We start from the raw sequence: 22069 nt of genomic DNA, 5'->3' as shown, positions 1-22069 counted from the left end.
GCGGGGCGAGCCCTCGGCACAGCGAATGGGGCGGCGAGGAGGCGGCCGCGCTGCAAGCCGGGAACCTTTCCTCTTCTCCTTCGGTGCCTGCTGGGAAATGTAGTCGCGGCGGCGGCGCCGTGCCCGGGCGGAAGGGCGACCTCCATTACGCGGCCGATGGGCGGTGCTGCCTCCCTCTTCCGCGGGACATGGGCTCTTAAAGGGTCGGCGCGGCGGGGAGAGGCTCGGCTCGGCACGGCTCGGCTCGGCACGGCTCGGCTCGGCTCGGCGGTAGGTCCGCGGCCACAGCTCTGTCTCCCTCCCGGGCGCGTTCTGGGGGCAGCGCGGTCGCTTTTCCGGGCACAGCTGCGGGCGTCGGAGAGGAGCGGAGCGCAGGGAGGCGGCGTTCCCGGTGCCTGGGCTGTCGGCGCCGCGCTGAGGAAGGCAATAGGGAAAGCAGGAAGCGTGCGGGGCCGGCTCCTGCCTCGGGTCCGGCCCCGGCCCCAGCGCTGCGGCCGCGTTGTTCGTTGGGCGTGAGGGGGCAGAGGGCTCCGTCCCGGTGCCGAGACCCTGCATCGCTGTGTGGGGTGGGCGCGGTGTCCTGACGCCTAGGGTAACTCTTTCGTTTGTCTAAGGAAGGGTCTTAAAAGCAAAAAAACCCTCCCTCTATACCGGTGATAAGAAATTTCTGAAGGAACCGCATCAGAACAAACCCTCGATAAAAATTCCACCTACTCTGTAATGTCTCTAGGTTTTAATCTTTACAACAAGGCCTAGAAACTTCGTAACTAATGGTCATCTTTATCTAAAAACATCATTTCCTTAATTTATCATCTCACGGGGAAGGCAGCAGCTCACTTTCTCGGTGAAGGAGCCCACAGAGCATCCCTGATCACCGGAGGCGGTATCAGAGCCGATGGCTGAAATTACAGCTGGGGAGCTCCTGGCTGGCAGTCAGCTGCTGGAGCAGCAGGGTTATGTCATCTCCTGGCCCATACCTTTCTGATGAGGTTATCCTCAAGGAGGTGGAGGCTGCATCTCTCAGTCATGTTTTAGATATATCAGTTGGGAGATACTGAATATTTCTTCCTTTGCGCTTGTTTATGTAAAAACAGAAAATCGGTGGAAAGCATGTTTTAGTGTGTTCAATAATGCATTATATTTAAAGGATGAAGTACAAGATTTCTAATTTATCTGAATTGTAGAGGTAACCAAATGTGGGCATTCAGGAATTGAAGGGATAAGATTCTTTCATACCACAACTTGCTAAAAGTGAATAATTTGGACATAATGTGTATGAAAGCTTTCCACTTAACTCTACTGTGTATAATACCAGACTGCAAAAAAACTTGCACTACATACCAAGCTGAAAAACAACTTGAGGACTTAAGCATCGAGCCTTGCTGGGGAACTTCATAGGAGTTAAGTCGTTTTTATTCGTGGCTTGGGAATAGCTCCTCTAAAATCACCATCCTCTTGTGCTCAGAAGGGAAACTGAATTTCTAGTTTCAGAGTAACAGCATAGGAGGAAAGCTTGTGGTGTTGATTGAAAGAGGCTAGGCTCAAATAAAGAGGACCACTAGACAATGAGGAATTAATTTATATTTGGCAAAGGCGATGGATGTCTGACGGTTCTGGAAAGGTCTTTGGTCTGTCGGAGACACAAAACTTCTCTGTGTCTGCCCAGGATGCAGGGCTGAATCTTGTTACCATTCAGGGTGGGTTTGTGAAAGTACAGGTAATCAAAACAACTTTTGGTCTAAAGCCAAGTTAACCCATCTGTTTTAGGAAAACTTCTCACTTCTGACAATTGTCCCCTTTCAAAATTAAGATTTTTGAAGTGTATTAATTAGGTCAGAGGAATGGAAGAAATGCATACAATCTCCAGATGTAATGATATTTTAAAAAATATTCCTACACTGAATGCTGGTTAAAAACAACTTTTGTTTACAGTAGGTATCTTGGTGTCTTTTCCAGATGCAGGCTGTGTAATTGTGGCTCAACAAGCACTTTCGTAGGTATTCTGGTGTCTTGCAGTTGGTTTAAATTCATAAAGATCTGTAAGACAGAAAATATTTAAAGGTTTTGAGTGCTTTGGATAGCATAACGTGAATGTGCCATGACTGTTATAAAACAAGGAAGTAAGCTTTCTGTTTTTTCTTAGAGTTAATAAGTATTAGACTTGCTTTGCCGTGTGTGCTGGAGAAAAGCTTATTCTAACTGTGTAAAGTGCCTGATATAGCTTTTGTTACGTTGGAAGTGTCTACAAATATTTTTCTCAGGCTTATTTATAAATGAAAGCCTGAAAAGACTAGTCAATAGACATTACAGGCAAGGTTGGAACTTGCTTCCTCTTATACCTGTGCACTGCATATACTGGAAACTGAGTGTTGGTGTAACTCGAGTTAGATGAAGAAACTACTGAAATGCTTCAGGTGCCTTACGTGCATGTACCAAGTGAAGATGTCTAAGCCAATCATGCTTTAAAAGGGTTTGACACCACACTAATGCAAGCCCCAAAGCACCTCTCATATCACTGATTCCTCTGCAGGGAATAGCTTAATTGGGGTTTTAAACTGTTCTGTGAAATTGCCTTTGATCTCTTTTCCTCAGCCTTCTCTAACCTAAACGTTTTGTATCGGAGTGTGAATTCAAGGCTTTTCCTGGGCTTTTGGAGCCACTGACTTGAATGCATTGCAAGGGGGGGGGACAGTCTGTGTAGACATGCATTCCTTTCCCTTATCTCCTTGTTCCTCTTGTCCAAGTGATAGAAGTAATTTAACTCTTGTCCATCCTCAACAAATTTCAAAATTAGAATGTTTTGCTCTGGATGATAGCAGTAAGCTTGTAGAATATCTTAGCACAATTTGCGTCAACTTGTGAAGAGATAACGTCTTATCTAATGCTTGTGGTTAGAGCTGCAAATTTAAAGAACTTCCTCCTGCCCCCCAGTCTCCAAAGTAAAACATGTCAGAGAAGGCAGATCCTTATGGTTTGTAGGCCTTGTGTCTGCTTCTGCCCTTGTTTCTTGATGAGCTTTCCTTTTTATAGGGCAGTGATAGTTAAGCTGAAGAACGTGTTGTCTTCTAACTTGGTAGAAAAGATTCATGAGGTCCCTTACTTGAGGAAAATATGCTTTTGATAGCAGCCTCAGCTCTACACAGTCCATAGGTGCCAGGTTTTCCAGTGCAGGGGTGGGCTGCAAGGGGAGTTGCACTGGAATGTGTTTAACCATGATCCTTGCAGTCTGGTAGCTGAGTAAATACTGCAAGGAGCTGATAACAAAAAGCAAATATGGCTGACTCCACGTCCTTTAAAGAAGTTCTGCTTTGTATTTAGGCACACTGCAAATGGATATACAGGTGTGCCTAGCTTCTTGTTTAAAACTTGTTTCTCACTAAACTACAACAGTAGAATGCTTTTTTTAATAAGCAAGGAAAGCAAAGAAAATGGACATTGTTGATACTAAAAATAAATGCTTACATTTATCAAATCTTATATTATGATAAAAAATATATGCCACGAATATTTCAGTCACATTGAGTGTTTTCTAGGCAGAAAGACTGGGGCCTGCGTACCCTTTATGTATGCATGTCATGTTCTGTTGGGATAGCTGAGCTATTCTGACAGTAAAAATTGCCTCATCTTAGGTGCTAGCATCTTTGGGAAATCTTGCAGCATCCCGACATGCTAGGCACCTGCTTTGTTCCAACTATTCCAATTAGACACCTAGCTACGGAGTGTATTTCTCCATCTTTGGAAACAGGCTTTTTCAGAGATGTTTGGTTTCTTCTCAGTTACTCCCACATGCTTGTTTGGGTGTTACAAACCGCTGTGTAATCAGAAGTCCTAGGGAATATCTCTGTCTGGCACTGCCTTCCTCCACAGAGCTACTGTGGTCTGCAAAAGCATGGCTGACCAGCTCAAATAAGAGAAGGAAGTTACAGCCTGTTTTCGATATTCAACTTTGAGCAGGCATTATAATAAAACCAATTCAAAAAGCATGCTTTCTGAGGCCTATCTTAAGAAGGAAGAGCATCTTGTTGTACAGAGCTCTAATGGCAATGGCTGAAAAGTAAAGGTGGGTAAGCTTTTTTGTGAAGTCCAGAGAAACAGAAGGTGCTGTCGCTGTTTTCAGCAGCATAAGATCTCAAGAACTGATCAGAAATGACTGGAACCCTCTTACCTGTGAAAAACCTTGTCAGAACACCTGTCTCAAAGAGTTCTGAGTGGCTTGGTTTGGCTTCCTCTGACAGAGGTCCATTATCCTAGCAAGTGTAATTGAGCACGGGAACTGTCTCTCCAGATCTTGATGTTTTGTCCCACAAGAGGCAAAACACTACAGGTATCATAATATGAGCATCAGAAGAAAAGTACAGGCATAACTCAGCTTTGAGGCATCCTAAAAGTGAATGGGTTAAGAAGGTTTTGCTCTGTGTTACGGGTGTATACTATGTGGAGGGGCTTTTCTCTTGTCATGCAGCTGGATTTCTTCAGTGTTAGGTCAACTCACAAACAGTTGCAAGAACATCAACCATTGGTCTGAGGGAAGGCAGGACGGAAATGCCGTGGATTTCCACAGAACTTCTTGCTTTCTGGCAATAGAGTCTAAAGAGCTGTGAGACAGCTAGAGGAAAGCAAAGATCAACTGTGAGCTGATAGAACTGGTAGTTTCAGCAACAAGTGCTTACATTTTCAAGCTGTTCTCTGGTACCAGATGCAACCTCTGACACTTTCTGGGTTTAATATTACTCCAAACTTATTTGTGCCAAATATGGATTGCTACTTCTTTAGTAAGGTGATGTAAGCAGGATGAAGTTGGGGAGGTGTAGTTTGATAGCTAATAGTACATGAAGTAGCTCTTCAGGTAACTGCCAGGTCTCTTCATGTTAATTACTATCATATTTCAGCATTGCCTTGTCTTTCATAAGACATTAAAAATTCTGCAGTTGTGTCAAGCCCAGGGTGAATTTGGGATTGCATAGGTGAACTTCAGTCCTGAAGTTAATTATTGCCTCACAGTAATATGTTACCTTCCAGATTATACCACCAAGAACTACTAGCTTGAGAATTGGAAGTATTGGCTGTTGTTGGAAGTGTTGGCTGTTGTCTCCTTCTCTTTTTTCAGTCTCGCTGCAGTTCTGCTTTTTATTGTCTTCATGAACTTGTGACTCTAGCGGCACAGGATGACATTCTGACAGTACTGAACCAAGTACAGAACTCCTTATCTGGCCAGATAAGGTTTACACTCTTCCTTCAGACTTTAGGCACTGTCATGACATGAAGGTAGTAGAACAATGTATTTGCTAATATCTCTTCAAAGAGGCAAGAGCCTTATTACCCATTAAAGTCTTATTTTATAAACAAATGTTTAACACATGGCTGAGAGTTTTATTTAGTGTCATACCCTGCTTCAGAAGCACAGAAACTGTTACTGTATTGTGTAGTGGTGGCTGTAACAGCCTGGGGCCAGCAGTTGTGCTTTCGCTGTGTAGCCTGACCCCACAGCTGCAAAGAGAAGCAGGACACCAGGGCTGCTGAGAAGGAAATCTCTAGGTTGCTCTGGGAATACAGCTGTGTGTCCTGCCCTGTTCTGCAATTACAATGGGATTCTTGGGAAGCTGTTGCACTTGCAGGCCGGGGGCATGATATCACTTTGGCTAAGATGAGACATGAGTTTCATGGTTTCAAGCTGCAGAAGCATTTGACTGTTGCAGGTTTGGCCAGGCCTTTCCTGCCTCAGGTGCCACACTGTGACAGCAGTTGGAATAGTGAAGAAATGCTTGTGCAATGCCAACTATATAATTGAAATTTCATCCTGCTTCTGAATATTAAGTAAATGTAATGTTAACTCTTCTTAGTACTAACTTACTAAGTTCCTGATTGAATGGTCAGACTGGACTAATGCGAACTGAACTATTATAGGCCTTATGAGTGCTTTTTTTCATGATTGAAAAAGGGGAAAAAAAGTGTTGACAGCTACTTAGAAAAACCTCAGACTGAAGAGGTATGTCATATGCTAAAGACAGATCTGCTGGTATATTCCAAATCCTGAAGTACTTCAGTTATATGGGATTGGATCAGATACATGTACTTCCTATAAGGAGCTGTGAGCATGTGTTCTGTAGCTGACAGCTGGGTGAATCTGGATGAATTTGTCCTCCTAGGAGCAGTTACTAATGCTATACCTTCTAAAATACATTTTTTGTAAGGAGAAATATAATGTGGTTTTGCCATACAAGCAGGACATTTTGGAATGGGTATCTGGATAACCTGAATTTAATTGGAAGCTACTGTTGTAAAAGAGCAAAAAGTTTAAAAAACAAACAAACAAAAAAACTTAAAGAATTTCATTAACTTCAGATTATTAAAGTCTTATGTAGCTTGGGACCTCTGTTCTTCCTGTTGCTAGGAGTACTGGCTTTATTAGCATTCCTCCAACAAAAATGCACAGTCTTAGCTTTGAAAAACACTTCTCTGATAACAATACACAATCTATCAACTGACTTGCTTTTTCCTGCTATCTCTTCAGGCAAAAATATATCTCTTGTTTACTCTAAAGGTTAAATCATAGTGTATTAGGACTTGAATTATATCTAAAGAAAAATCTTGGTCCCATCTTATTACAAGGAAAGTGAACTCAAACATTTTCAAGAGTTGCAGAGATGTCATTTGTAACTACCTGCTGCTCTCGCATCAGAGGGATTCACCATATCATAACAAGAACTATCTCTGAAGTGTTCCTGGAATCCTTTGAGGTGGTGCTTGGTCTTGGTCTGTGTTAGTGCTTCCTCTTCTGACTGTCTTGTCAAAAGCCTTCACATAGAAGGTGAAGAGCACTTCATGCTAGGAATTTAAATGCTTTAGAAAACTATTTATTTATGGATTACTGAGTAAACAAATGTTTTTCCAGTGTGGAAAGGCTTTTTATTTTAAGACATGTCCATGTCCTGATTTTTGTCTTAAGCTAACAATAGATAGAGTTTTCCAAAAATGTTTATGAATTCAAGTCTTGGAAAGGAAACAATTTCATGTAGTGATTGTTCTTGGATTTCTCATAGCTCTTTGGTTATATCATATCAGCTAGGCAAATCTTTTAGGGCCTTCTGAACACACGTTGTGTTACACAAAATGCTATGTGTATGTCTTCATTCTTGGAATTGTCTCGTTTCAGTGCAAAATACTGATAAAAGGCTGTTTTGACTTAACCAATATAATTATTTAAAGTGTTCATACTGTCTAACTGTTATCTCTTATTCCAGGGAGAAGGTTCTCTTTTAACTTGATTACTTGCAAGTGATAGTTGCTCATCATGGCTGAACTATCGGCTGAAGAAATTCATCTGAGGGCCAACCAAGTCACTGATGAGGTAAATATTTTAGGAAACTGTCTGAGTTTAGAATAATTATCTACCAAGATTATAGTATCTTTTTAAAATAAAGGTAATCTAGGGTGATGATTTTGCAAGAGCGTAGCCAAATGTTCCAAACTTCTCTTTACTTAGTAAATACTAGAGCCAAGACTAAATTTATTCTTAGTCTCAGGAATAAACTTCTCAGTTGTAAAGCCACCTGCTTGGCAAGTATTCCCCACCCAGTCCTGATTACTGAGACAAGGCAAATTACATGCTTTGCTTTTGCTTGATTCTTAGTCATGTTGATACTTCATGCATCTAATTATTTTCTAATGAATTTTAGTTAAAAATATATTTTCTTTGACTTTTGTATGCAATAAGCAAATTCCTATTAAGTACTAGAAAAAAACAAGAGTTTCCACAGTGGCTAATTATCCTCTAGGTTGGTGATACATAGCTGCAACACAGATGTAGTATTACATATCGGCAGGCTGATGAACTTGTGTAAAATAGTTGCCTTACTACAATGAACTAGTAAAGAACACTTTCAGAGACTGATATATACTATTAACACTCAAAATTCTTCTTTTTCCTAGTCTTTGGAAAGCACAAGAAGGATTCTTGGCTTGGCCATTGAGGTAAGGAAGCTTTTTTCCACTAGGGTTGTATACATTTGAAGTATGAGAAGCAGCATTTTAACTATCACGAAGTGATCTTCATCACTTTTTGTCCTTCTCAAACTTTTTTAAAGAAACATGTCATTGAGCTAGAATGATTTAAACCTAATGTTTTCAGATTATGTAAAGTAAGGTCACAGAAGGATCAATATCCTTTTTGGCTACTGTCCTCATAAGCAAAATGGCCTAATCTCCAAAACGCTACAGATCAATGGCATAAAATTCTGTGTCTGTCAGTCATGGCTTTGGCGGTTTCATCACTTGGTTCTCATAGCACTTCACATTTTTCTTCTAGCTCACATTCACAGTGAATAGTGTGAAAATGTCCTGCTTTGAGGAGGAGGGTATGGCTTGGTAGTGTATGGTAGGGTAGTAGAGGACAGGGCAGTTTCTGTTTCTATGCAAAAGTAGCTCTGTGTATACCTTTTTACCATCTGTTCATCAGTTGTAATGTTAAAAATAATGAAATACGGTAGTTCTTTCTTAGTTCAATCTAAGTATTACAATACATTTTATATTCTTTTTGTAATATAAAGGAAACTGAGATAGTGTAACAGGTGGTGATATTACCAGGCTAACATAAGATCCAATTTGAAGCTTAGTAAACTTTACTACAGAAGTTATTCCTAGCATAATAGTTTATTATGAACTTACCAAATTTACTCTAGAGACCTTCTGATTTTGCACTGGTATATTGAAGTTTCTTTTTATATACACAAACTTCTTTCTACAGTCTCAAGATGTTGGCATCAAGACTATCACGATGCTGGATGAACAAGGAGGTGAGTTCTTCCTTCTTCCTCCCATACACAAATGATCTATCCTACCTTTGTAAGAAAATGTATTATCATTCAAGAGTTGTAGAAACTAAAGGCTTTTTAAAAACCTGTTTGTGAAGGTAGGTGACAAGCAATAGTATATGAGGAAAAGGTCTTAAGTTGTGCCAGGAGAGGTTTAGATTGGATATTAGGTAGATTTTTTCATGAAGATGTGTTCAAGTGTTGAAATGTGCTGCCCAGGGATCTGGTGGAGTCCCAAGCTCTGGGGAATTTGAGATGTGTGGAGATGGCATTAAGGGACACGGTTTAGTGATGGGACTTGGTAGGTCAGGTTGATGGTTGGGCTTGATGATCTTGAAGGTGTTTTCCAATCTTGATGATTGTGATTCTGAAATTGAGATCAATTAACTGGCTATTCCCATGCATTTGTAGCATTTACAAGAGAATTTAAAGTAGTTGAGAAACTATTAGTTACAATGTCATGCAGCCTGTGCTACTGAAGCCATTCCTTTCCACAACAGCAGGACTGACTATATTTATTCTAAAAGCAGCAACAGAAGGGCTGTTCTGTTGAAAAGGAAAAATGGTTTTAATATAGTACACAAAACTTAGTTAATCTCTTTCTACAAAAGAAATTCCAGAAGGCAGGAAAAAGACACGTGCCTTTATATCAAGACGGAACTGAATCTTGTAAGTTCCTGCTGGAAAGGAGTGTAAGTTCACCCCCACCTCCAAATGTGTGTTTATTCAGGTTACTTGTTCTTCTTCTAGAACAGCTAAATCGCATAGAAGAAGGCATGGACCAGATAAATAAGGACATGAGAGAAGCTGAGAAGACACTGACAGAGCTCAACAAATGTTGTGGGCTCTGTGTCTGTCCTTGTAACAGGTTGGTTAAATTGTTACACAGATCTAAAGTTCTTGGATATTCCCAATAGCTATTGCACTGGGAGATAGTCTTTTATAAAAGCTAAAATGATAAATCTCTGGGAACTCTGTTTTGGTTTGTGGAGGTGCACACTTTTAAAATCATATGGGACTAGCTAAAGCTTACTTACATCTGACCATATATTGTTCACCTTTCACTGTAAATGGAGCTACTGTGCAACATCTTGCTCATTTGAACCCTAATCTCCATAAAGCGAAATGATTCTATGATTCTGAAGTGTCTATTCAGTAGAGTTGTATCAATGTACATACAAATAAGACCAAACTGGACTACAAATAGCTGCATGTAAATGCCTGTGTCCCTTAGAAATGTGATTTCCCCCCCCCCCCAATCATTTATTTTCAAAAGTACTTCTCTGCTAAGTTATAAAGGCTGGTAGTGGCGGACAATTCAATGTTATGATTCAATATCATGCAAAAAGACTTCTTCTGAAGGAGGGTAGTATTGGTTCTCCAGGCATTTAAAAGAAGTTCATGCTTTAAGGATGAAGAGAGTAGGAGAATAATGTTGGTGGTAAAGCTTTAATATTTCACTAGTGACTACACAAACTCTTCCGTGCATGTTTCTTGGTAATTAATATTATCTGTATGTGTGTTTGCTTATAGCTCTTTAACATGGGGAAAAAAAAACTTACTCAACTGAGAGGTAGTAGAAACTTGGGTAAACATCCCCTGGAGTACCTGAACTTCTTTATCCAACAAAATAATACTTAGGGGATCATTTGGGATAGATATGAATGTGGCTTCTAAGACTGAAAATCTTACCTTTAGTGTCTTGCAAAAGCAGATAGTTCTGTCCTGACCTCTAGATAGGTGTGCATACTGTTTTATATTAGCTTTATCAAATTGATGGACTTTGAGCACTTTGATATACACACCGTCATTGTTTTCTGTAGTTGGATATTTTATTCCACTGAATTTAATTACACAGCATATTGACACTGAGCAAACTCAGGATCTGTAAACTCTTGAGGCACTCCAAATGTATGAATAAAAACAAAAATGAGTTGTGTACCAAAATGGGAAGTAATATGCAGGAAAACTTACTAGATAAGTAGAAGGCAATAAGGAAGAAAATGAATGCTGTTTGTATACCTTCTGGTATGTGAAGTTTTCTGATGTCAGAGTTCTTTGCCAACTGACTATCTCCAAAGTTTTTCCTCTTAAAAAAAAAAAAAAAGATAAATCAGAACACTTAATGGATGAAATACTGCATTTTCTTACTTCCACTACGCTTAGTCAATTTATTCATGAAAGCTTTGCAAAACCACAAAATACCAGCAGTACTCTAATATAATCTGTGCACTAATAACAATTTACCTGTTTGCTGGTCTTTACTATTATTACTTCTCCATTCTCTCCTAACACTGATGCTTGCTTTCTTGAAATGAAGACTAGGATAAGAAGCTGTATTCGCTTAACTGGTGAAAGTGGATTTTAGGACAAGGTCAGTCTTATTAGCACAGCATGTATGTTTAACCAGCTGTCTAAGGTGATGCTTCTCCTGGATGTGTGCTTGCATGTGCATGATACCTGCACGCATGTGTCCTTGTGATCGTGATGTGTTGTAATAGTAATAATAAATGTCAACTATTATAGAATGCATTGGCTGTGGGAAGCTTGACCAACTGCTTGAACCCTTGCTGTTTTGCTAGGCTATATAGATTGCTTTACTCTTACAAAACAAAACACAAGATATGTGAATGCATAGTAGCTTGAAAAATAACTCTTAAAGGATCAGATGATGAGATTTGTTCTTAGTAGTCATGTTTAGTTTAAGTAACAACTTCTGTTTCTAGTGGTCTAATTCAGATGTGAAAGTTTTCAGGCTGCTTTTTCAATAAATTCCACACTGTTGCCTCTGTCACTGAATACTTCGCTAATTCAAAAGCCAAGTGTACAAATACCTCCAGCTGCTGCAACTTTATCATGAATGAGACAAAAATGTAATGCTCAATCTTGTTGCAGAAAACCTAAGGAGATCTTTAAGGCTGTGTATGCACAAACTGTTAGAATGGGCTAGTTCAGGTTTCTTTAGGATTCTAGGTGCAACATTTCCATTATGAACTGAGAAACAACTCCTTTCCTTCCTGTTGAGGTATTCATGATAGGTTGTATTTCACAGGTCTGCTGCTATGAGAAGTATTTTCCTATTTTGTTTACATAAATGTCAAAGGAATGAAAAGAGGATATTTCTTCATTATACCTCTTCAAATATGAAACATCTGGGCTACTGATGTTGAAGGCACTATAAATATTTAAATATATTACATGTAATTGTAAAGTTAGATGTACTGGAGACACTATATATATTGCTTTTCACATGCTTTCACTGAAGCAGAAAAGTGGCAGTGGGGGATTATCCAAACTCAAAAGTGACAACAAACAGAATATTCTTCTCAAAATATGTTCTTTAGAGGTCACAAGAAATTACTCTGACGTAGGTAACTTCTGTTAATTTCCTTTCTCTTTTGCTTTTGTAGATAGGTTTTTGTAGATATGTGATTCTTAAGATTGCTTCATGTTAGTGTTCTGTGGGATTAATTGTTTTGTTTTGTTTTTTTTCCCCTGTATTGTTTGGTAAAAGTGTAATGGTAAATTGCAGAGCTGTTACTGTTTAAACATCATTGTTATTTTCTAATACTTCTCAGGTTCATTTTGGTTAACGTTAAAAAGAAGGGCTTGGCTATAGAAACTGTTGAACAAAACAGTAGAGATGAATGGTGATCTTGCATAGCGTAGCTTCTTGTATTAGTGGAAATTTTTTTATTCATCCACTTTTCTTCCCTCAAAAGTACCTAAACATCACATTAGATTAACTCTTGTTCTAAATGCAACTTTATGACAAGTAAACTTTACTGATACTGTTGTAAGCTTCCTCTCTTCTGGTCAAGTATGCCACTTCAAGGGAAATACTGTGCTTGTGCTAACACTTGAGACAAGATTAGCTAACTGTCCCTAGAGTAACTTGGTTGTATTTGTACTATTCTTATATAAGAAACTGAAATATCTAGACAAGGCTTTTTAAATCCAAACTCTAATATCTTAAGGGCACAAGACAAATGTTTCTGACAATCCTAGATTAATTCAAGACTTCAATCAGGATGCCATTTTTTCTGATGGAGCAGTTCAGATATCTGTTTTTTATGGAGTAGGACGAAGAACTTTGAGTCTAGCAAAGCATACCGAGCAACCTGGGGAGATGGAATGGAGAACTCAGCAGATCATGTGATATCCATGCAACCAAGAAGTATAAATCAGCAGCAACCTCAGACTTCTGGAGGACCAAGTGGTGGATATATTACACGGTTTGTTTCTTCATATTTATCTATCCTAAATGCAGGAATTGTAATCTACCAGTTGTCAGCTTCTTTCAGATGGAATTTAAGTGAAGATGCTAAATAGCAAACTCTTTACTGTTACTTGGAGGAGCTATTAGTCTTTGCCATTTCCTCTGCAAATAGCACATTTTCAACAGCGTAGTGTTTCACTTTGTACTTCCTTGCTCTGTAGTGAGAACAGTAGAGTTCTATCTAGTGCTTGGTTTCTGATAATACTGTTAAAAATGTCAAAGACTCTTACTGCCATACAAGTACATTTGAGGCAATTTCTTAAAATTTCTCTAGTAGCTGCTATTTTAAATTCTAAGGCTATTTTTTAGTAGTGGGTAGCTTAGAGAACCCTCTTCTTGGTGGACTGCGTGCTTGGAATATATGTTTTAAATGAGAGAATACCTTGGCTTGACTACATTGGCTGTCAGGTGACTTTGCAACAAAAAAAAAATCTATTAGAGTAGAATAATTTTAGGGTATGGTAAAGCAAGTTTTTGATTCATGGAAACACTCTTCATTATTTGAACAGGATAACAAATGATGCCAGAGAAGATGAAATGGATGAAAATCTTACTCAAGTAGGAAACATTCTTGGGAATTTGAAAAATATGGCTTTGGATATGGGCAATGAGATTGATGCCCAGAACAAACAAATAGACCGGATAAATGTAAAGGTAAGTGTCAATGGTGTTCTATGCCTTCAGCACAAGGATTGTTACTAAGAAGTGATAAGGCTCACTATCTAATTGATCTGTATTTGCAGTAAAATATGCAATTAAGATCATAGCATCCCCTAGTTGTAGTGACTTGAACAAGATAAAGAACTTGGTGTTGGGTGTGTAGCTGAAAACTCAAATGCTTTGGGAGTGTCAAAAATCTTAAATGCAGCTCTGGTCACTGCTTATTCTGAAAGCAACTAAATTATATTGGATCAGATGTGTAGACTTTTTTTGTAAGTATAACTGAGATCTTTGCTTTCAGGGAATCTTCTTGTGCGTGGTAGGAAATAGTTGTGTTTTTTTTTTTTTTAAAAAAAAAAAAAATAGCAAAGCTCCTAAGGAATTCTTTTTAAAAATAAATACCAAAAACCAAACTACTGCCATAGGTATTTCTTTGCCCTAAACTCAAAATCTCTCCAGGCCTGTCCATGAGAAATAATAGCTTTTGTGGATGCATGGGGACATGGTCTGCTTTCATCTGCACATTAAGTTAATTAGTCCCAGCCAGGAAAATCTCTTTTTGTGCCACCACTCCTCCCTAGTTTTTTCAAGATAAACTTCCTCAAATAGATTAATCATACAGAAATCTGATTTGGGTGGTTTCTTCCAGTGGGCAACTTATGAGGAAGTTGGTCATATTTCAGAAATCCCCATATTTTAAAATGAACAGAAGTGCTTTTACAGTCATCTTGGTTAAGAAGGGAAACAAAAGCTTTAATGAACGGTGTATGTTACGGACTTTAAAAAAGCAGAAGGAGACATGTTGCCATAAACTTATAAAAATGAAGACAAGATAGGAAGTCGGATATCACTGAAAAGCCCAGTAGGATTAACAACTCTCAGATATTCAGAACGAGACTGGTTAGTGTGACGTAGATGCTGCTTGTGCTTATGTCAGCATCTCAATTTTGACTAGTAATTAGTAGTAGTACTTGTTATATTAACGTCAATCAACATGATCTTATTGGATGTGTCTTAATTGTCTGTCTTCTCTGAAACTGCATATCTGAGGTAACTTCCAAGGAACGTAACTCAAACATTTTAAAAGACACTAGAACTAAAGTTCATCAGAATTTAAAATGTGGTGTGAAACCCTTAGCACTTATAAAGTGGACTGAAAATTTTTGGTCAAGCCAACTGCAAATAGGAATTACTATATTTAGCATTAGTGTTTCTGTTCTTGTAGATTCAAGCATCTATTTTGTCTTGATACTCTTACGTTTTAGCGGTCTGAATAAATCTTGCTCATTAAATCTTACTAACTCTTGAATATAATCTAAAATTAGAATTGCTTTACAAAAATGCAATAAAAATGCAAAGTGCAGCTCCTGGCTCTGAGACTAGTGATCTGACTATGGTCTCAGCATACTTTAATTCTTTTCTGCAAATACCCATTTTTATATGCAGTGAACAGTGTAGAAACTGAATCAAGATGTTGAAGGTAAATCTCCAAAGGACAATACCATATAAAGAAACAAGGAGCAGTACAAAGCTTAATGCCATGAGAGTTTATATGGATTTTTTTTAAGAAGTCCCATCTATGTGGAAAGTATAGGCTTGATTGGGTGACTCCAGGTAGCCTGCAGTGTTATACAATCATAGTCTGAATATACCCCTAATAAACACATTACTGCCTTTTCCTTGGAAGAATATCTGCTAGCTAAATCCATGTATTTCCAAAATGTGGGTGGGTTTGTTTGTTTTTTTTTGACAAATTTTTGTAATATATTTCTGACATGCCCCAGCCATCAACATGAACAACAGGAAGGAAAGAACATGATGGAAAGGCTTGAACTGCTGATGTCATGCTAGTTAATTTCAGTATGAGTTTGTGAAATGGCTAATCCTTGCCATAGGTAGAGCTTCTTGGGAGTTCCACTCCTTGTGGTGAGAGAAAAGGCTAGCTTCGTGCTTTTAATCCCTAATGTTCATTCTCTACAGCAGACTGGATAGGGTATTTCAAAGCCCCTTACTATACCATTCAGTAAAACTGTATCTTGATACTTGTTCAGCCTACATACAGTGGCTGACTTTTTCTGATGCTCTGGTAGCAGTAAGACAATTACAAAATAAAATTACAAACACCATGCTGTTATGATACCATGACACTAGAGATGTGTGGGTGGAAACCAGGGATTTCCACTTAGCAAAACAATTCTAACATTAGGCCTAGAGGTCACTTTAAATTTTCATTATTACTCTTAGTCCATAATATTGAAGCCTCTCTGTAGGGGTTCTTATTATGTCCAAGCACTTGGAGAGAGGTGATCCTTAACTCTTTGTTCTGTAAATTCTCCCTGATTTGCTGAAGCAGGCTACTCTATGTTTTGAGGGTTAGCTAAAGACTAATTTTTTTCTCCTAATTTTGTTTCTGATAAAATTGACAGCCTAAGATGATTTAAAAATAAAAGAAATTTATTTGTCTCACAAAAATTGCTTCTGTCTACTGTGATATTTTGCAATTCAAAAGTTCCTCTCAGTTTAAAACTTTAGGGTGTTTTGCATGCAGTTTGCAAATGACTTATAAATTTGTCTTTTTCAGGCAGATACAAACAGGGATCGCATTGAGCAAGCCAACATCAGAGCAAAGAAACTCATTGAAAATTAAAACTCTCTGTCATCGTTCAGTGACACTGTCTTTCCAGCTGCAAGCCACCATATTCTTGGATCTGTGAAACTTCCTCTATTCTGAAATGAGAGGGGCTGGGAAAAATGAAGCAGTACCCTTTCTATAGGGATTCCTTTTCTTTTTTTATATTGCTTCATGTAAACATGGTCTTGACTCCAAGAAAGCAGTCAACATAACTTCCTCCTACTCATTTACCTTCACTTTCTTAAACTGCTCAGGGCTAAAAGTGTCATGGCTTTGAGAACTTCATGTTTTATTCCCCCCGGTCTTTTTTCTTGCATCCAAAATACAGTTCTCTGAAGTTGAATAAGCAGGGTAACGTGAATTCACAGTTGTGGAAAGTTGAGGAGGGCACTTTGCACTGTTTGAAATACCTCATAAGTTGAGTGTCTTCACTAAAGCAGGGACATGGTGAGTATTGTCTGACTTGTATCTCTAAGCAGGTTAACCATGGCTTTACAGTTCAGACCATGTGACTGGTTTGGGGTTGAGCATGTGGACTACAACATTCAAGAGGCCCACTGATTACTACTTCTGGGTTGAGGGCTTTAAAAACACTTCATAAATACAAACTTTAATGTAAAGCTAACTGGAGGGGCATATAGTTTTCCATTTCTTTACTGTAAATTGACATTTGGAGGCCATGACTAGGAAATCATGCTGCATTTTTCTAGTATTATTGTGTGTTTATGTAACTGATCTTAAACTCTGTGCATGCAAGTGGAATACAATAAAAAAAAAATCTCCCTGAAGCACTTACTTGATGGAAAACTCTGTCCATCATCTAAAGGTTAGGTTTTAAATGTTTGAATGATGCATCTGAACTGGAAGGAACAAAACAAACTGAGTAGAAAAGCATGCAGCTTTCTCACATCCCATATTGGATTCTATTTTTGGCCAGTTCTCACTGGAGTTGGTTTCACTTTCTCCAGTGCAAAAGTGACTGAGATTGTGCAGAGTTTGTTCTCAGAAGTGACTTTGGGGGGGCTTCTTAAAGCTACTGAAAAAGAAGATAAGTTTATCATAGAACTCCTTTGTCACAAGTCTGGAGGAAGCTTGGAGTATGTAAGAACTGTTTGCTAGTTGTGAATAAACTAGTTCTAAATTAATTCCTGACTAGTTTATTATTGCAGACTTTGAATCTGGCAGTTGGAAATATTCCAAGGTGATTACAACTAAAATGTTCCTCATCTGTTGCAGAATAGATGATCAGGTGAGGTAAAGCTTTCCTCTAATGAAGAGGAAAAACAGTTCTGTTTTACTATGATACAACCAGACTTATTCCCAGGGTTTTCTTGACTTTTTTTTTTTTTTTTGACAGTCCACAGGTATCTTTGTAGCTGTTAATAATGAATCCTAGGGCTAAAGAGATGACACTAATCTGCTGAAATGTAAGATGAACAATTTTAAATGTTTTCATGAGTACAATCAGTGTTACGAGTATATTGTCAGTTTGCTCCCAGCACAACTTTTTTTTTTTTTTAAAAAAAAAAAAAACAAACAAACAACAAACTGACCAAAGGATGAAGATGCTGCATATAATAAATAGGCCAGTAGTAGACTGCCTTATGTAGGACTGAGTGTTTTTTTACAGGGACTGGATATTTTAGTACCATGTCTTGGCTTCTGTCTGGCATCCAGCAATTATTGGAAAGCTAATGAATTCTGAAAGATCATTATCTACCCCTACTGGTAATGAAGGCTACATGCTTAAAAACACAAGTAACAAGGAAGTACTTGTAAGAACATTGCATAGTAAATTTCTAACAGCCTCTTGCTTGGGAAGACATAGGGAATTGGAATGTTTTTTCTTCCTTCTTATAAACTTTGGGTTAATTGAAGGAGTATTTGCTGCTGATTATGAAAGCAAAGGATGCATCATTTAGCTATGATTGTCTCCTGAAACACAATACTAAAGCAGTTGTGTGTTCTGCTTAGAACAGTGCAAATCCACTCTGTAGCATCTTGAAATACCTTGGAATGTTCTTCTCCTTTGCTGTTGCAAGTCCATGTTATTGACTTCCCTGTGCTCTAGTCACATATTCTCATACTGACTGAGAGAATGCTGTGATTGGTATGCAAAATCTTCATGTCGCAATGCATATCACATAAGGAAATAATTTCCAAGACTCTAAGCTTAAGTATTAGCTAAATAAAATCTTTTTGATGCAGCAAGAGCCAAACCTGTCAGGGAGCTGGTGCCTTCATGTTAATGAACAAAACTCTGCTTTTTGGATCGTTTTACTGTCATCTGTACAGTAGATGCTTACTTTCCATGTCTGTGGAATGTAATCAACACTTGTGCATCTTTATATTTCTGAATTCTATTAAGAATGAAGGTTTACAGTTTCTTCTTTTGATTGTTAAACTATATTGTGCACGACAAAATACATACTTCTATAACTAAATGTGATTTAAAACTATTTTGTCTTAGAAATGTCTTTGCTTAATTTCCTGTCCTTGAAAAACTTGGCAGAACTAGTTGCTACTATGCAACCAGGAAGTTTCCCTTCTATTTTTATTTCACCGAACTCCTGATGTTAACACAGGAAGGGATGTGGCTGGGAAGAGAGGAGTATTCTGATCTTTCCTTTTCTTAAACACTCTAGGTTTTCAGGCAATGTTGATTATGCAGGGATGACTTCAAACTGTCAAATGTGTCCATCTCTTTGAAAGACTGGTAAGGCATGGGACTACATCTGAGGATATTAAAGGAACTAGGCAAAATAAAACTTTCCTGTCGAGTATTGGTAATACCTGATAGGCATCTATCACGTGAGATCTGGTGACTTAATCTTCTACCAATGCAATTTCACTTATAGAGCAATTTAGGATTCTATTTTCTCTGTACTGGAGCATCAGATTCCCAGAATGCTCTTAGGGGTTGGGGGGGAATACAGACTTGCACCAGTTTTTAGTTCAGAGAAAGAACAGTGGTATCTGGGAGTGGCTTGGAAGTTGCGCTCTGCACACGATGGTGGAGCTGCCCTAGTATATTTCTACCAAAATTTAGGGAAAAAATATTTAAGACCACCTGAGTATATAATTACTGAGCATGTACTCTATGTCCCATGGGCACACTTAGACGATAGCTCATGGTAAACCATGAAATTCAAGCTAGCGTACTACATGAAAGATGAGTTAAACCTGTTAACAGATGGTTCCATCTACATACAGCATGAGCTGCAGCACACTGCTTGTGCAGTAACTTGTGAAACTTCTTACTCTGAAGGCTCTATTGTGAAACAATTTGTGGTTAACACAATGCAGTGACTTGCAGATGCTGGTTCACCTTTGCTGCCCTTTGCTGCACTTGAAACAGCAGTGCACTATCTAAATGTTAATTGAATAGATATATGAAGTGTAGCTGAATACCATGAAAAACTGGAGAGCAAGTGAAATCAATTTGAAATAAAATATATGCATGGATTGCTAAATAGGTTATTTTTTCTACCTCAGTAATTCCCAAACTAAGATGCAAGCATAGTTATGCATGAAAAAAATAGCAGTTTGTCACTTCTCCATTCTTCCCACACCCACTGTAATGCACAATTACTAATAGGTTATGTGTAGTGCTGAAGTGTACAGAATGATGTTAAGTGACTTGAACATATTTATTGCTGTGACCTAAAATGTGAGGGTGTCAGCCAGCTTTTTGTCCTTGAAACAAATACCCTTCTGTTTCTGATAGAAATTCAGATAATCCAGGCCTAATTCACCAGCAATCAATACTTGGCATGGTGTTTTCTCCCCTTCGCTTTACAAAACTTTTGGTAGCTGTTTTAACTCCAAGTTGGCAAAGGAGCCTAACAATGTATAACTGAAAGGTTTCCAGGTGTACTGATGGTTACATAAACAACAGAAATGTTGACTTACTATCTAACTCAAATATTTCTAAAAACTGTAAGCTTTGTTTTCTGTAGCAATGCTAACTGCATCTTCTTCCAACTGTTCTGTTGCTGATCTTCCCATACTTACTGTACCATCTATCCTTAAGTATCTTTTGAGCAGTCAAAGGAATCCTGCGAAGTAAATGTTAAACTTGAGAAAAGTAGCATGTCTGAGCACAGATTTTCCCAGCAAAAAGACCACAGCATAATATTGCAAAGTGGATGGCCTCCTCTTTCATACTTGTCTGACCTGGTGAGTTGCTCCTTTCTCATACAGTGGGAAATCTGCCAAATGAGGGGCTTTGCTCTATGGATGCCTCAAGCATTGCAAATCTGTAGGAAGAAAGCCAGTATTTCAAATGTGATTTTTAGGCATCATGGAGCTGTAGTTGAAACAAGTCGGGGGGATCTACCTATTCACTGCCAGATTTGTACATGTTGCAACCTGTGAAATGTTTGTATGAAGCTAAACAGATTTCTGCCTTCTGACTAGAAGACCCTGCAGTTGTGCTGACATACATGGAGTGTTCTTAAAACCTTCCCCTAGTTATGTTTTGCAAAACAGAGTAGCCTAGTTAACATCATCATTCTGCTGTCAGCTACTTCTGACAGGAAGCTAGTTTTTTTTTTTTTCTATAAAATAGCACCTAGAATGGAAATTTCTTAAATAAAACTGGTTCCCTGCTGTTGTCAACCTGTTTATAATGACAACACTACTGATAAAAGATATCTGCCCCAGCCTGGGAACCCAAAGCATCTTTGAAGTGCAGCTGGGTACCTGAGAGCCTGAGGTATACTCAGATGTCCTTGAGAAACACAAAAACAAACTGCAACAACTATCCCCCTGGAAAAAGTAGAAGTTCATCTAGGAAACTTTTTTATGAAGTCTGGGGAAGCAAAAGTTGGTTTGAGGGGGAAGTAAACATGGTAGTTCCAGGTAGGAAAATAAAAGCTAGCAAGAGCAGATGGTGGTGTCTCTAACAATCCAAAAGTAACTCACTGTCTATACAAATTGGGGCTTCTCTGGGAGTTCTCCTGTGAGAACTTCTCTGCTTGAGATCTTTGGGATCTCAGACTGGACCCTTGCTGGGAATATCTGGCTGATTCTGGACTCTGCAATGCAGGTCATCTCAGAAAATGAAACTTTGCCTATTACTAGCTACCCCCAGTTCTGGAAGCAGTTTGGCAAATGCTACACCATATTGTAACACTTTAACATATAGGTGTGCATAAAGTACTTAATCATAAATATATACTTGCTTTACTAGTGCCTATTTGTACTGATTTGTAATAAAGTAATGTAAGAAATAAAATCTGTGTCCTTGCATATTATGGATCTCTATAAACCTACCCTTGCCATCTTTGCATACCTACAGGCTATTCAAGAATGGATTACAGCCATCCTTTGAATACTGAACTGATGTTCCCCAGAATGTTATTTAATAACAAGTATTGCTGTGTAAGAACTCTTTCTGAGCATCTTATAAAATAAACACTTTATCTTAATTATGGTTATAGAGATTGACACAGAGGTCACTTAATTTTTCTTAATGTTTTCTTTCTGTTTGCAGGTAACAGCCACAGTGAGTACATTTAATGATTATACTTGTGACACTAAGGAGTTGAATGTATAAATGCCTTTCTTGCCTTGTGTTGGAAAGGTTAGGTATAGAATGGTAGGTAGTATATTCAGTGAGACTGTCAGACAATCTCATTAGGAATAGATGCATCCATGTTTATTTTGCCAAGAAAAGCACTTAGT

General features: G+C 38.5%; 1 protein-coding gene across 2 annotated transcripts; it reads left to right on the top strand.

The window, feature by feature from the left end:
- The first annotated feature begins 130 nt into the window (after positions 1-130).
- On the top strand, positions 131-19854 carry SNAP23 (synaptosome associated protein 23). Of its 2 annotated transcripts, none has more exons than XM_035328107.1 (8): positions 131-270; positions 7242-7348; positions 7930-7971; positions 8744-8792; positions 9561-9678; positions 12893-13045; positions 13599-13743; positions 16331-19854. In XM_035328107.1, the coding sequence occupies exons 2-8, from the start codon at positions 7292-7294 to the stop codon at positions 16394-16396; spliced, it is 630 nt and encodes a 209-aa protein (XP_035183998.1). In that variant the 5' UTR covers positions 131-270; positions 7242-7291; the 3' UTR covers positions 16397-19854. The 2 variants fall into 2 exon arrangements, with proteins under 2 accessions (XP_035183998.1, XP_035183999.1); XM_035328108.1 differs by having other exon boundaries at positions 188-264; positions 7241-7348.
- The last annotated feature ends 2215 nt before the right edge of the window (positions 19855-22069 follow it).

The sequence above is a fragment of the Oxyura jamaicensis genome, chromosome 5 (assembly GCF_011077185.1).
Source record: "Oxyura jamaicensis isolate SHBP4307 breed ruddy duck chromosome 5, BPBGC_Ojam_1.0, whole genome shotgun sequence".
Taxonomy (NCBI): Eukaryota; Metazoa; Chordata; class Aves; order Anseriformes; family Anatidae; genus Oxyura; species Oxyura jamaicensis.
This window is presented reverse-complemented; position numbering and strand designations above follow the sequence as displayed.